Here is a 13,450-nt window from a genome sequence, read left to right as displayed (position 1 = left end):
GTTCTGCCCTTGCTTGAGTCGAGGCTGCAGCCTGTGACCTCACGTGTGTACCTCAGCCTGAGGCTACCTTGCCCAAATGAAATGCCCTTGGGTTGCGTGCTAGTGTCTGCTGTGGTGACGACTTGTGAAAGTGCTGGCTCACAGGTACTTGAGTTTAGATTTAGAGATAATCCTGTGTTTGTATTGTGGGTCACGTTTTGCCAGATGTGCAGGTACACATTCACAAGCTAGAGTGGGTTCACTGCAAGTTTCTTTGTAATCTCACATGTGCGGCAATGGCAAGAGTGTGAGTGCACGTTTGCCTTATATTCTCAGGTGTGAAGAGGTCGCTGCACAGATTATCTGTGAGTACATATACATTTGAGAATGTAAGTCAGTGCGTTTCAGGTGAATGAGTGCAGATTGTAACGTGAGGAGCAGAGCACGGTGTAAAGCATAGGTTGTGTGCCAACAACTCCTCTTAACACTCAAAAGTCCGATGGAGAGTCCTGCTCACGTCGTCAGACATGTCAGGCCTACAGCTCTAAAGACAAACCAAACTGCAGCTAGAAGCCTTATCGAGGAGCAACTCTCCCTTTCTTCTGCTAGGTCTCTGCTGTTAGAGCTCAGAGCACAGCAGTCGTGTCGTCACCTAGAAAGAGAGCGTTTAGACACTGCAGAGACTTGGCATAGCACTGCACATCTCACAGAAAAGCGTCGTGGAAGCTTGAATACACAGTTAAGGAAGAGTTCAGAAATTTCTTTTTTTAGTTACAAAAATAGTTTGAAGTTCTCTGGTTACGTGTTTTTTTTTTTAGATCTAATGTGTTCATATATTCAGGTTAGATGCAAGGGACATGAAAATCGTTGCACACTGCCTACGTGTCGCAATTCCTTCCTGTAAGTGGTTACTTTCTTAACCTGTAGCAGCCAGCCTCTCTGTGGCATACAAACCCCAAAATGCTGTATTACCATCAGCACATTTCACACATCATCGTCAAAGTGAAATGATGGGCTCCTGCACAAAACTGTTTCTTGGAGCATACCACGTTTTTCGGCTAGGTGTCTGCAAAATGAGATACAACTGCCCTGTGCTTTGGAGCAGTTTTAGTTTTTCGTTAGTATAATAGGTGTAATTATTGATGTTTATATGTTTTTCTTGTCTTTATTGCTTGATTTTTCTTGCGAGAAAGTGTCACTCATATTTGTTGAATGTCACTCAAATACAGTGGAATTATGAAAATGTCACACGTAAGCAATCAGAAACCTTACCAGCTATGCTTAGTTAATGAACTCAAGTGTGCTGAACTGGAAGAACAAATAAACTTCCAGGAGATATAGTTAGCTATCACCCAAACAGCTAGGCGTAAAAAACTGGGACCGGATGGTCTCTCGGTGGGATTTTATGCCACATACAGATCAGGATTGGCACCCCGGTTACTACAAGTCTACAAGGATAGGATATCTACCCAAATCTATGCAGAAAGCATAAAGAATAGTGCTCCCAAAACAGAGACTAGATCCCCTGACAGTTCGTTGAGACTTGTCTCCTTCTTAAATTTAGACTATGAAATATTATGGAAAGTATTGGCCAATTGGTTAATACTAATAGCTCAATACATACCACTAAACATACTGATTAAAATGGATTTAGATTTATTCCTAGCGGGAATACTATTCTGAACTTAAGAAGATTGTTCATTAATACAGACTTGGTTAAACAACAGGGAGCTGAACACTGGGTAGCTTCCTTGGGTATCGAAAGGCATTTAATACACTAAGTTTATGTTACCTAATGACGAATAAAAATAAAAAAAATGAACTGACCCTATACGATTGTTGAGAACTTGCTGTAATGGGCATGCTATTCTTGTGTTTGTTGATCACGATTTATCACTTGAGTGTATCACCTCAAAAGAGAGAACCAAGCATGTATCTTTTGCACCAACATTCACTGCACCACTATGTGTCTTGAAATTGTTTTTCATAAACTTCTTTCAATAAATTATATTAGTAATTTGTTTTTGCTTGTTATTCTAAATTATTTTTATTAGGGGCCAGTGTGTTTTTGTTGCAGTTGTACACGCTCTGGCACATATAACTGTAGGATCCTTCAGAAAACACTGGATATGCTGCCTACGGCGGCCAAGAAAACTATGGTCCATGCTCTGGTGACGTCACGCCTGGATTATGGCAACATTCTTTATCTGGGTGCGACGACTAAGTGTATGCTCAGACTCCAGGGAGTGCAGAACGCGGCAGCACACTTGATTCTAATGTGCCCGAAAAGAACTTCTGCGAAGGCAACACGGGCTGCGCTACACTGGCTGCCAATAAGGGGAAAAGTCCTATTTAACGCACTGTGTATGTGTCATCGGATCTTGCAGGGGACTGCTCCATAGTACCTGTCTGATCTATTGACCCGCTATGTCCCAACACGCCAGCTGGGATCAGGCGGGGTGGGCCTGGTGTGTTGTGTACCCGCTGTCAAGAGAGCTAGGATGGGCAGACGCTCTTTTCGCCTGCTGGCTGCTCAGCACTGGAACGCTCTCCCGGTGTGTCTCCGGATGGAGGTCCAGGAGAGCTGTTTTAGGAAAAATTTTAAAACCTATCTCTTCCCCTCGGATAGTTAGGGTGGGAGGGGACGGTAGTGGATTTCTGGGCAGCGGTACTGCAGCGCGGGGACACACTGGCCGAGTGTAACCATGCGCTTGTACTTGTCTCATTGCAGAAAAGTGAATGTTTATATGTTGTGTATGAGCTGCCCAAGTTTTTATTTGTTTAATTTGCTTTCAGAAAATTATCGAACTTCACCTGCAGGTTATGGTCTCTGTCCCACTCTAAGCAAGGTAACATTGTCCTAGCTTCCTCAGCAGGACTAAAGTGTGTTACAACATTACAAAGTTATGAACTAACCCCCATTGTAATTTCAATTTTTATAAATGTTCGTTCTTTATTTTCACATGTTTTTGCATTAGTTAAACGTGTAATGTCTTCTATGCAACAAATCATTTATTTAGAAGCCAATGAAAACGTGCATGTAGGTGCTATTTTGAGATTATTATTGTGACTAGTGCTGTGCATGTAACATTTTAGTATTCCCTCTGTAGGTAATGCCATGCCTTGAACATTGTGTACTTTCATTGTCCAGAACACTTAAAAGATGTGCATGTTTAGGTAAGAGCCCATATTATCATTAATTTCTTCTTAGGCTTTTAGACTTTTCTGCTTCGAGGGGGCTAGATTGCTTGTTATTCTCTCAATATTTAGGCCTATTTTCTATTCATGTGTTTATTTGAAATATGTGCTGTGCTTACATTATTTTCTGAAAGGCACATTGCACTTTATTAATGAATTTGCTCTGATTGTAACCAACTTTTTGCTTTCTATAATGATACCTTTTATATCTGAATAAATTCACAAAATTGAGAACTGAAGGAACCTAACTGTGCACTTTTTTTTCTTTAATGGTTTTGGGTAAGTATTTGAGTATTCCTCCTATCCTGCAATCGGACCCTCCTAGATTGAGGCATCAACATCATCATTACTTCTCCAAAAGTCTGCATAATGCAAACATTTCTAATTTTATATGATACAGCTGTGGCCTGCAGTTGCATCTTCCTAAATGATCAGTTCAGGGCTTAAATCACAGACTCAAAACGAGAAGCCTGCAAAGAGCAGAGGTACTTCCCGTCTGATCACGGCAGGGCTCTGACTGTAAACTGCAAGCAACTACTATAACTACATGGCAGCAAGACTTTAAAACATAAATTACAGTCTGATAAATAACAGAGGATCCCTCTGATCTCAATTAGGGTTAGAGATGTTTATGCTTTTGTGTATTCATGCATTAAAAATGTGCAACAATGTAGTTTTGTACTCGATACCACATTCATACACTAAAATTACGCACACTTCTTTAAAACAAGTTTTCTATAACATTCAGAAGTGAGTATTTGTAGTATATCCGGTTATGTATTCATGTACAGATTTCCCTTTAACATGAAATCTCAACATGAGTGTTCCTCATGCTTGACATTTTGTGTTGCCTAGCACTGTGTTGAGACTTTAGTAGTTCGCCTGTGGTCAGCTGGGACCTGGAGAGCTACATAAAGGGTGTATGCATCCTTTTCTACGGAATAAACTTGCACTTGAAGTCAACCACTACAACTGGTTTCCTGTGCTTATTTGAAGTCTCGACAGTTTTCCTTATCTCTGTTGATTAGGCTGCGAGTAGGGACTGTCAGACATTTTATCCAAAATGGACTCCTGGGTCTTCCTCCTGCCCACTTCTCGCCTCGCAATTTCTGCAGCACACAGTAAGGCTGAGATGTAGTTGTTTATTTCCACTGTGTTAATGCTGCTCTCAATCAACTTTCCCCTGGTTCGGTCACAAACTGAAACTATAACATGAATGTCTGTTGGTCTTATTCATTAATATAACATGTCATTGTTCATGTATCTAATTTGTTCCACCCTCACCAAATAGTATTAGCATAAACGAGGTAGTAGGATTATTCATGTAGTGGCACTGTGGTAAGGTGCTAAGGCAATATGATGTTTATTAAGATTTGGGCTCTGATTTGCTAAAGAAGTAAACGTTTACATCACACCACAGTGATTCTGCAACTGTTAATAAAATATGTGCAAATAATGTATAAAAACCCTCAATTTTGGAGGTGAGCAGAAGGCTTCCCCTAAGACTTGGAGGTTGTCCGATTCTCTTGATTTTGCTGATCTCATTTGGGGCTTAGAATAATAATTGACATTGTGATTCTCTGCATGCTCCATTTGCCGAGAGCATTCGTGGCACGTACATTGTACTGCTTATTTTTTAATTTCTGTAATTAAACTAACTATTCTACTTATCTAAAACTCAGTTACTGAGTGGGCCCTTTTCTTAAATCGACTGAATTACTGGTATTTTGATATACTGTGAGGTGACTAAACTCAGGGACACATTAGCTCATGAAATTGAGGTTTAACACTGTCATCCGATTCATTGAATTGCAGATATTCTGCTAAGGTAACATTTTGGGGTGTCAATGTTTTAGGGGTACCTAGGTCCCACATTACCACAGGGAGAAAGAAGTTTCAGACTGTAAAACTGTTAAATAGCAGAGATGCCTCAATCATGAGCCAGGCTGTAATGGCGACTTCAATCCGTAAACAAAAAGTATAACTACTGTTTAAAGTTTGAATCATTCCGAGCCATGCATGGATTAATTCAAACTCTAAAGAGAGGTCTTAAGTATAAAGCAGATATTTTACTACACATTCACTATTCTTTCCTCCAAAGGCTACTCACACAACCTAAAACTCCTTCTTGCAGAGCCAATCCTCAAAGCTTTTTCCTTGTACACATAATATTTACTCAATGCTTTTACAATACTTAATTCGGCTCAGGGTGAATTGTAAGACAGAAAACGTAAGCAGAAAAAGAGTGAATGAATTGCGTTTTTCATCAAAACTTTCTTAAATCCTGGTAGTTAAACATACCGATCAAGCATAGTAGAATGGCTACTGGACTGCACTGCTACTTCTTAAGGTCTCCACCAATGGACATTGATGGACTCATTCCCATGGTCTCAGCTTCCTCATTTTTCCTTCACCTTAAAAACCCCCATTGAAGACAGTTCCATATTCCCACACCATTCTGCTTTACTCACATAGACCCTGCATTATCCATATCCACCTTTAAAAGTCTCAATCAGAGTTACTCCATTATTGCTTTGCGGTCCATATTCACATAATATATCCTTTGGGTAATGGTCTTACCTTACCCATTACGTCTTTCCCAATAGTCTTACCTTAATTTTTCAGCCTCAAAATGTTTCTTCTCAAGGTCACTGATACATATTTTCCCTCTACTATATCCGTTACTGGTCAGTTTGCACCAATGATAGTTGTAATTGTATTTATATAGCCCTTACTACACCTGACGAGGCATCGAAGCACTGTTCCGCGATGCATGGGTGGACTGCAGTGAGGATTAAGATTGAAATGTTCGCTGTGAGAGTCAGCTGGTTCGAAAAAGGAGAGTGCTCTTTTCTCTCTAAAACACCTCAAGAAATTGAAACCTTTTCTACCCCACGATGACCTCAAGACAGTAGTCCAATCCCTAGTTCTCTCTAAAATAGACTACGGAAACGCCATCCTCACAGGGACTCCAAAAGTCCACCTAGCCCCTGTAAGGGCAGTGCTGAACATGTCCGCTCGACTCATATCTGGAGTTAAAGATTTGAACACATCACTCCAGCTCTCAACTGCCTCAATTGGCTTCCCATGGGAGGGAGATGGATCTATAAACTGGCCTGCATCACACACAAAACCCTTCACTCTCCTGCCCCCAACTACCTAAATAACAAACTGAAAAGAGCAGGTCAATCCAGATCCCTGAGAAGCTCCAACACACCTTCTTATTCCTCCGAAAATGAAAAAGAAAAACACCCAATACCGATCGTTCTCGGGCAACGATCCCTGTAATCCTCAGATGCAACCCCTCCTTCTCCTGTTTCAAAAGGGACCTGAAACTCCATTTCTTAAACAAGTACTTCCATGACCAACGTCAAATTACCTAGATTACTTTATCCGAGCGGTCTCCTCTCTCCCCGGACATTCAAGGATAGTGGGTGACTGGACTAGGTCATTCTCTTCTTTTTATTGCGCTCTCCCCCCTCCGCTGCACTACCTATTTATCTCCCCAGCTGTATTTTTGTTTCTTTGGTTTGCTTCCTTACTGCCAGTCAACTAGGAAATGTAATGTCCTTCTGCTGTTTTACTGTGTGTATGTAAAGCGCGCTGATACCTACGGGTTAAGCTAGCGCTATATAAAACTTTTTAAATAAAATCAGACAGCTACTTGCTCTTGGTAGGTCCTTGCAGTCCTACCTACTTAAATATACCTCTTCACCCTAGAGGTTACATGGAATTCACTGAATAAAAAAGTATTCTGCATAGAATGGGGAGTCAGCCTGGTACTATAAAGAAACGTGCATTGTAACAACTTCCCACTGATATCTGCACTCAAAATCTTCCCCTTTGACGCACAGAAATCTCCATGGGTATCTCTTTTGATTATGTTCCCGGTCCTCAGAGTCTCAAAAAAGGTCGGTCCCTCTACCGAGGATCTCACCCTTTTGGGTCAGTTTCCTTATTCCAGGTCATTAGCCTCCTTCACCCACATCCCCGTGTAATCTCATCCCTGAGCTGGTATACTTTTCACGTTCCTCAGGTCTGTACCACCTACCAACCGCGACCTCACTTACCACATGATATCCCACACTGAACCTTCCGTGGCCTCTCCTATTGCCCCTTGACAGTTTTCCACTCTGCCTCTCTGATGCTGCCCACGGCACACTTATAACCTGGCCGATCTCCACCCTCCCCGCCTGTGATCTCAAACACTGTAGAATACCCTACCAGCTAAGGTCCTTTGGGTTGGCATCCCTAACTCCGAGGGTGTCGGGTGCCCCTTCTTTCAGGAATCACTACTCCGCTCTCAGATATCTCTGCTAGTCTCACCCAAATATCTAATCCCAGAGCCCCCTCTCTACACCCCTCTTCATACATCTCATGTCCCCAGCATACACACACATTTTTGAAAGGGTATTTTGCTTCATGGGTTTACAATCTTCCACTCCCGCTTCTCCCAGCACTCTTCCATGCCTACAAGCGTCTCTTTGTCCCCTGGTCCTGGCTTTGGCCCCAGGTACCCTATCAACACTCACCCATCTCTGCCGGCGTTCTTTCCTTTCCCCGGTCGGTTCCCTACGTCCTGCGGACAATATGTCGGAAAGAGACGGCAAGCCAGAGGAACCATACGAAGCCAATGCGCGAACTTCTCCGAAGTAAGCCGAACGTTTCCGATATATTTGGCATCACATTCAGTTCAGGATATCCGTCAACGAATTGAGCCGAACGTTTCCGATGTAAATCCCATCCACTGTGTGTTTTTCATCCCCTGGACTTCGGCTATCTTCGGGACTCCTCCTTAATCACTGGACTCGTATACCTCATCGCTGGTTTGGCTTGTCACAGACCACCCAGTTTCTGCACCCTGGCGGGAGTTTTTAACCCTTCTGTCTTGGAATAAAGAGACCACAGAGCTGAGCTGAGCAAAGCTGATTTTAGCCTCTTGTATTAATGTCTTTCTCTACGTTAGGATCAGTCGTGGGCATCCAACAAGATGATGCACGAGTTAAAAATAATTATTATAATAATAATAAAGAGAGAGAGAACGTGTCAAATCTCCGCCTTCTAAAAAAAAGCCTCCAGCAAGGCAGCCGCGCTATTTCTATCGCCGTCGAAAGGATAATAAATTCCAGGTGTCTATTCAGTCGGTCGCTAGCAACCTAACGGTGATTATTAATTCAGTTGCCACTTGCCAGCGAAGGATAATTGATTGAAGTTAGTATTTATCTGGTGACTGGTTGACGAGTCTACCAAATTCGCGATCTTTAACACAGAGTTGTGTTGCAGCGAACAGCCAACACTCTGGTTCAGCCTATTCTCTGGAAAGTAAGTCACCTTCCACTACCTCCCACTACCTCCCAGCTCTGTTGTTTTCTTCTCAAAACCCCTCGACATTCTTAACTGAAAAGAACATTCTTACCATTCCTAATGACACAACAAATGAACATTACTAACATTAACATTCCTTATGACATGGCAAGTCACTTACTTAAAGGGCAACACCCAGGGTCTATAGGCATTGGTGCTGGAACAATTTTTAGAGTGAGGGTGCTACCATTCATTTTATATTTTTGAAATGATAGGGATTGTGAAAGATCAAGCATCCTCTAAAAAGACAAGTGTAGCAATTGTGCCATGCGCATTCAGCAGGAGAGTGGTAAGGGTGTGGTATGTAGCTGGTGGTGCATTTTGAAGCACTGGTAAGGTAGCGCACTATAAGTTACAGACTGCACATTTTCCGTTGAAATCACCACTAAAATTGCATGGACATGCAGATTTACTGGTAAAAATATACAGCGTTAAAACAAATATGTGACAAAATCGTGAATATTTATCACTTGCACATAACCAAGAAAAGTGCCTCGATTTCTATTGATCCTATTAAAATCTTTGGGACTGATTACGATGTCGGTCGGACCTGCTTCCGCTGACCTGTCGGAGTCATTCAGACTGCTGCGTCCACGCCGGAACCAGCTGTGCCAACCTATGTATTACTATGTACGTGAATGCACTGAGATCCGACCGCTGGGGTCTCTCTGACTCCGACAAGTATTCCCGACCACAGCAGCGGCGGAATGGCCCATTAGATCCAATCGGAGAGCAAAACTGCGTTTGAACCTCCCGCCCAATTATGATGCGCATTTCCGATGAGGCAGGCCAACCACATCACCTGAGCTGGCGGAAAAGGAAGCAAATCAGTGCAAAAATCATCTCCACAGAGGTGCACACTTCCTGTGACGACATGGATCCTGCATTACACGTCCTGCTTCTACTGTACCTTCTTGACGAGGAAAACCGACAACGTTGTGGACACAATTTATTTTATTTATTTATTATTTATTTAAATTTGGGTAATAGCGCACAGCTACCCCAAGGGGTTTCCCAGCGCCGACAGCGAACAACCAAGAAAGGATAGGCCTATAGGCTGAAAAGCCATGTTTTAAGGGATCAGAAAGACAGAAGGTCAGATTGTAGGCGGAGGGGCAATGGAAGCGCATTCCACAAAGTGGGGCCAAGGTGAGAGAAGGAGCGCCCTCCCATACGAGATAGTCTAACTCTAGGAACTCGGAATTTCTCTCGAGTAGAGGATCTAAGAGTACGGGGGGGGACGTAGGGGCAGGCCAGCTGTTGTACATAGTCAGGGGCCTTGGAATGCTTAATGCGGAACATGTACGTGAGGGCCTTAAACTTGACTCGTTTCTCCACTGAAAGCCAGTGGAGATCGACCAGCGACCTGGCCGCTGAGACAGTTTTGGCAACTCAGCAAAGTAGTCTGGCGGCAACTGCCAGTAAGTGAGATACCGATCCCTCCACTGAGATTCCATAGCAAATCGATGGGCCCACTTTAAAAAAGCAGGACCCCGCCCTTGTCTGCAGGTTTGTGGGTGTGTAACTAATATATGTCCCAGTCATCACACAGGGGCAACTTGACAATACACTCGTGTTGTGAAGATGCACATGAGGGGGTTTCAGGCCTGTCACTGGGCTGGGTCATGCCAGTGCCTTGCACGGGTAGCACGAAAAAGGTTGTGTTCAGACGGATATTCATTGGGCTCTCCATTCTAGCCATAACCTTCTGGATCGACAACTACACCACTGACGTCAGCAGCAGTATCACCCTGCAGTACCTGTGATGTCACTCCAAAGAGACTTGTTATAACACTCTCATTATCTCTGAACATAAACACTTCCAAAATATACTACAAAGCCATACGTGTTGTACATTGTCCCTATGCAACTCATAACCTATCATAAAGCCAATAGTCCTGGAATGGCGTATGTGTGAGGTCACTTGTATCAGATATCTTGTATCACTGACAGAAGCTTACAAATGCATGTCAGGTGCCCCCCTAAGATAAATACAGATGCACATCAAAGCTGTCATAAGACATGGTCCCAATTACATAAGGCACGCCCCTCTCACAGACCCCCCAGGTAGAATCAACCCACTGCAAGGCCTCGGTGGCCTGAAGGCCACTTAAGAAAACAGTGAGTAGTGTGAGTTGGGTAGCAGGTTTTGAAGGGTCCCAGGGTATGTCCATCGTCAGTCCGGTAGGTCACCAAAGCAGATGATCATAATGTCCCCAATGCACATTACATTTGTTCTACACACTGAAGGTGAGAAAAAGTCACAGATATGCACCAGTAACACCATATACATCCGCAAATGGAACAACAAACACAGTGATAACAGTCCATCCCCACTGTTGGCAGGTCAGAACTGCAGCATCATCAAAAGTAAATGGATGTAACTCAGAGTAGGGTCTTCAACAACTAATGCAACTAAAAACTGTGTGTATATGTGACAGTGGGTAGCACAAATATTCCAGTTGAACATCTACGGACACTGTGGGTCACCTGACTGAAGGCACTCAAAACCAACTCTTGTCACCCAGTAAACATCAATATAGGTGTGGAGACTCTACATTCTGGCCCCCTGGAGCCACAACACAGCGGAAAAGGCTAGGGTTGTTATACCCCTGATCCCAAAGTATCTTGTGTGGCCTTGTACGCTACATTATATAGAGTCTGTTCCCATCACATCTCATTGGTTCTTCCTATGTTCAGATCTGTGTCTCTCTACAGACACACACATTAAATTCATACATTGTGAACATCTCAGAAGCTAGTGTAATGCTGTGTGCCATAAACATTGCCAACATACTGGACAGTGATGGAGCGAGATAGAAAACAAAATTTTGTTTAGACTCGCAAAGTCACATTTCCATAACATGAATAAAATTATTAATGATTTGTGATATGTTGTGCTAATACAACCTAGATTAAACTTTACACGTGGGGGGACTAACATGTGTGCTCATAAACGTGCATAAATGTTGCATCTTTTTGTTCGTGCAAAATAATAAAATAATTTATTGTTTTCGTTTTTGTCATTACTAACTGCTGCATATTTAAAATAAGCATGTGCTTGTTTTGCTTATTCTTGTCTGTATGATGTCATTTCTACTATTCTAGGTGCATATGGGTCTCATAGAAAAACGGAGACTGGTAAATATAAACGCTGCTTTATTTGTTTGCAATGGCTAGGTAACATTTTGATTAATCGGGTGGGTTAATTATTTAGTAAACCATGGGGTGGATACAGAATATACTTTATTTCTTACATTAATACTTTTCTTGTGTTTGTTTTATACTAGAAATCATAAGTTGCCTGCTTTTGAGGCCTAATTATTTGAGCCGCACAAAAAGAGCTAATTCATATTTCTGCAGAAAGTCACGAGACGCCCATTCTGAATTAAAACGTTTATTGAAGCTGCATTCACAAAGCAAAAACTGATGAGCTGACATCATTCTGTCGGACATGGCCAAGGTCGAAAGTGAACTTTTTGTCAGTCCTTAACTTGGCATCCGCGGAAGTTGCACTGTAAGACTATGGAAGCTGCGAGGATGACTTAAAACAAAGTTGCAATCGCAGGAAGCCTCTGGCTTCACGTGGAAGAGACAATGGTCTTTGTAAGACATGATTTTGTGGAACTTTTTAAGAATCGGGTGACATGTCACTTGTCACTTTCAGCCAATGGGACGTCGAGTATTTCTGAAAACTTTCCTTTGCTAGTTTAGTTAGCGTAGAAAGGTATAAAAAGTCATGCCCTTAGGGTTGGGCTGGCTGCTGCTTTCTGACTTTCCGATGAGGGTGATGTGCTGCTGGACTTTGCGTGGAGCACGTAAGAATCCTCAAAGAACTTTACTTTAATTTCTGTCTATTTAGCTCAGTTAGGGAAATAGGTTTTAGAAATGCTAAACTTTATATAATTTCTTTAAATTTGATTAAATTGCTTAAATTGTATTTTTCCATATTTCTTACCATCATGCTTGCTTTATTGCAAATAAATTTCATTTATAAGACTTACAACATATATACCATAATTTAGAAAATAAAATCTTACTTTTGACAAACAAGCTGGTCTTGGTTATTTAGAAGTATAGGTTACCTTTAGCTAGATCACGTCGCCTATGGTGGTCGTTTAAATGGTTGGGTTTTATTCTAATGACAATATTCTTTCTGCAAATGTATAAATATGTTTATAGTTTGTAAATAATGTGTATATAGATTTATTTGACCACCTGATTCAGTAGGCCCAAAAATATATCAGGTTCATAAATGGGTCCATGTATAGTTTAGAATTTTGTTTATAGGTTATGAAATTGGGTAGCGTAGTTTATGATATATTTTCTATAGCCCGCTGGATCAATTATCTGGTAGCAGAAATTGATGGTTGCTAAGGAGTAACCAAGGTAACATGTTGGTTGCTAAGGATTGCGTCATGGTATGCAAATAGGATTAATGTTTTAACACTTGTTAAGTTCGTTTTTCGTGCCTATCTGTAAGCTATACCGGTATAGATTGTGTGGCGAGAAATTAGTCACGCAAGCCATCTGTTCGTTTGTAGTGATATCGCCGAGTATCACAAGAGGTATCGCCGTGTACCATAGTGTTGTCGCCGAGCAGCACAGTTTTAGGGCTAGGTCTGAATCTTGTATAGTGAGGAATTTCTAAGAAATCAAAGCAGCATGAGAATAGGGACAAAGCGCCTTCCATAAAACTCACTGTGATGAGAGTATTAGTTATATCCAAGCTTGAGTGAAGGGTAAAATTTAACGTCGGTGCATGATTATCTATAAACAGGTTAGAGTCCTGTACGGGTACATGTTTCATATCTATAAACAGGTGAGAGCCCTGTACGGATAACGTCGTTATTTTGCTAACGGTGCATGATTTCTATAAACAGGTGAGAGTCCTGTACGGATTTCGTGT

The 13,450-nt window shown here is 42.0% G+C and overlaps 1 protein-coding gene across 2 annotated transcripts in view; it reads right to left on the bottom strand.

Moving 5' to 3' along the window:
- The window catches only part of KPNA6 (karyopherin subunit alpha 6), a 685,221-nt gene that overhangs the window by 461,786 nt on the left and 209,985 nt on the right, over positions 1 to 13,450 (bottom strand). Inside the window, exon 1 of one of the 2 annotated variants that reach the window (XM_078680679.1) lies at positions 7,710 to 7,851. The exons of the other annotated variant lie outside the window; for it this stretch is intronic. Coding sequence (XP_078536805.1) covers positions 7,710 to 7,713 — 4 coding nt within the window. The 5' untranslated portion in view covers positions 7,714 to 7,851. Of the gene's footprint in view, positions 1 to 7,709; positions 7,852 to 13,450 lie in introns of those variants that run through there. 2 annotated transcript variants of the gene reach the window in all.

The sequence above is a fragment of the Lissotriton helveticus genome, chromosome 3_1, assembly GCF_964261635.1.
Source record: "Lissotriton helveticus chromosome 3_1, aLisHel1.1, whole genome shotgun sequence".
In the NCBI taxonomy this organism is placed as follows: Eukaryota; Metazoa; Chordata; class Amphibia; order Caudata; family Salamandridae; genus Lissotriton; species Lissotriton helveticus.
Note: the sequence above shows the minus strand (reverse complement) of the source record. Positions and strands in the feature narration are given on the sequence as shown.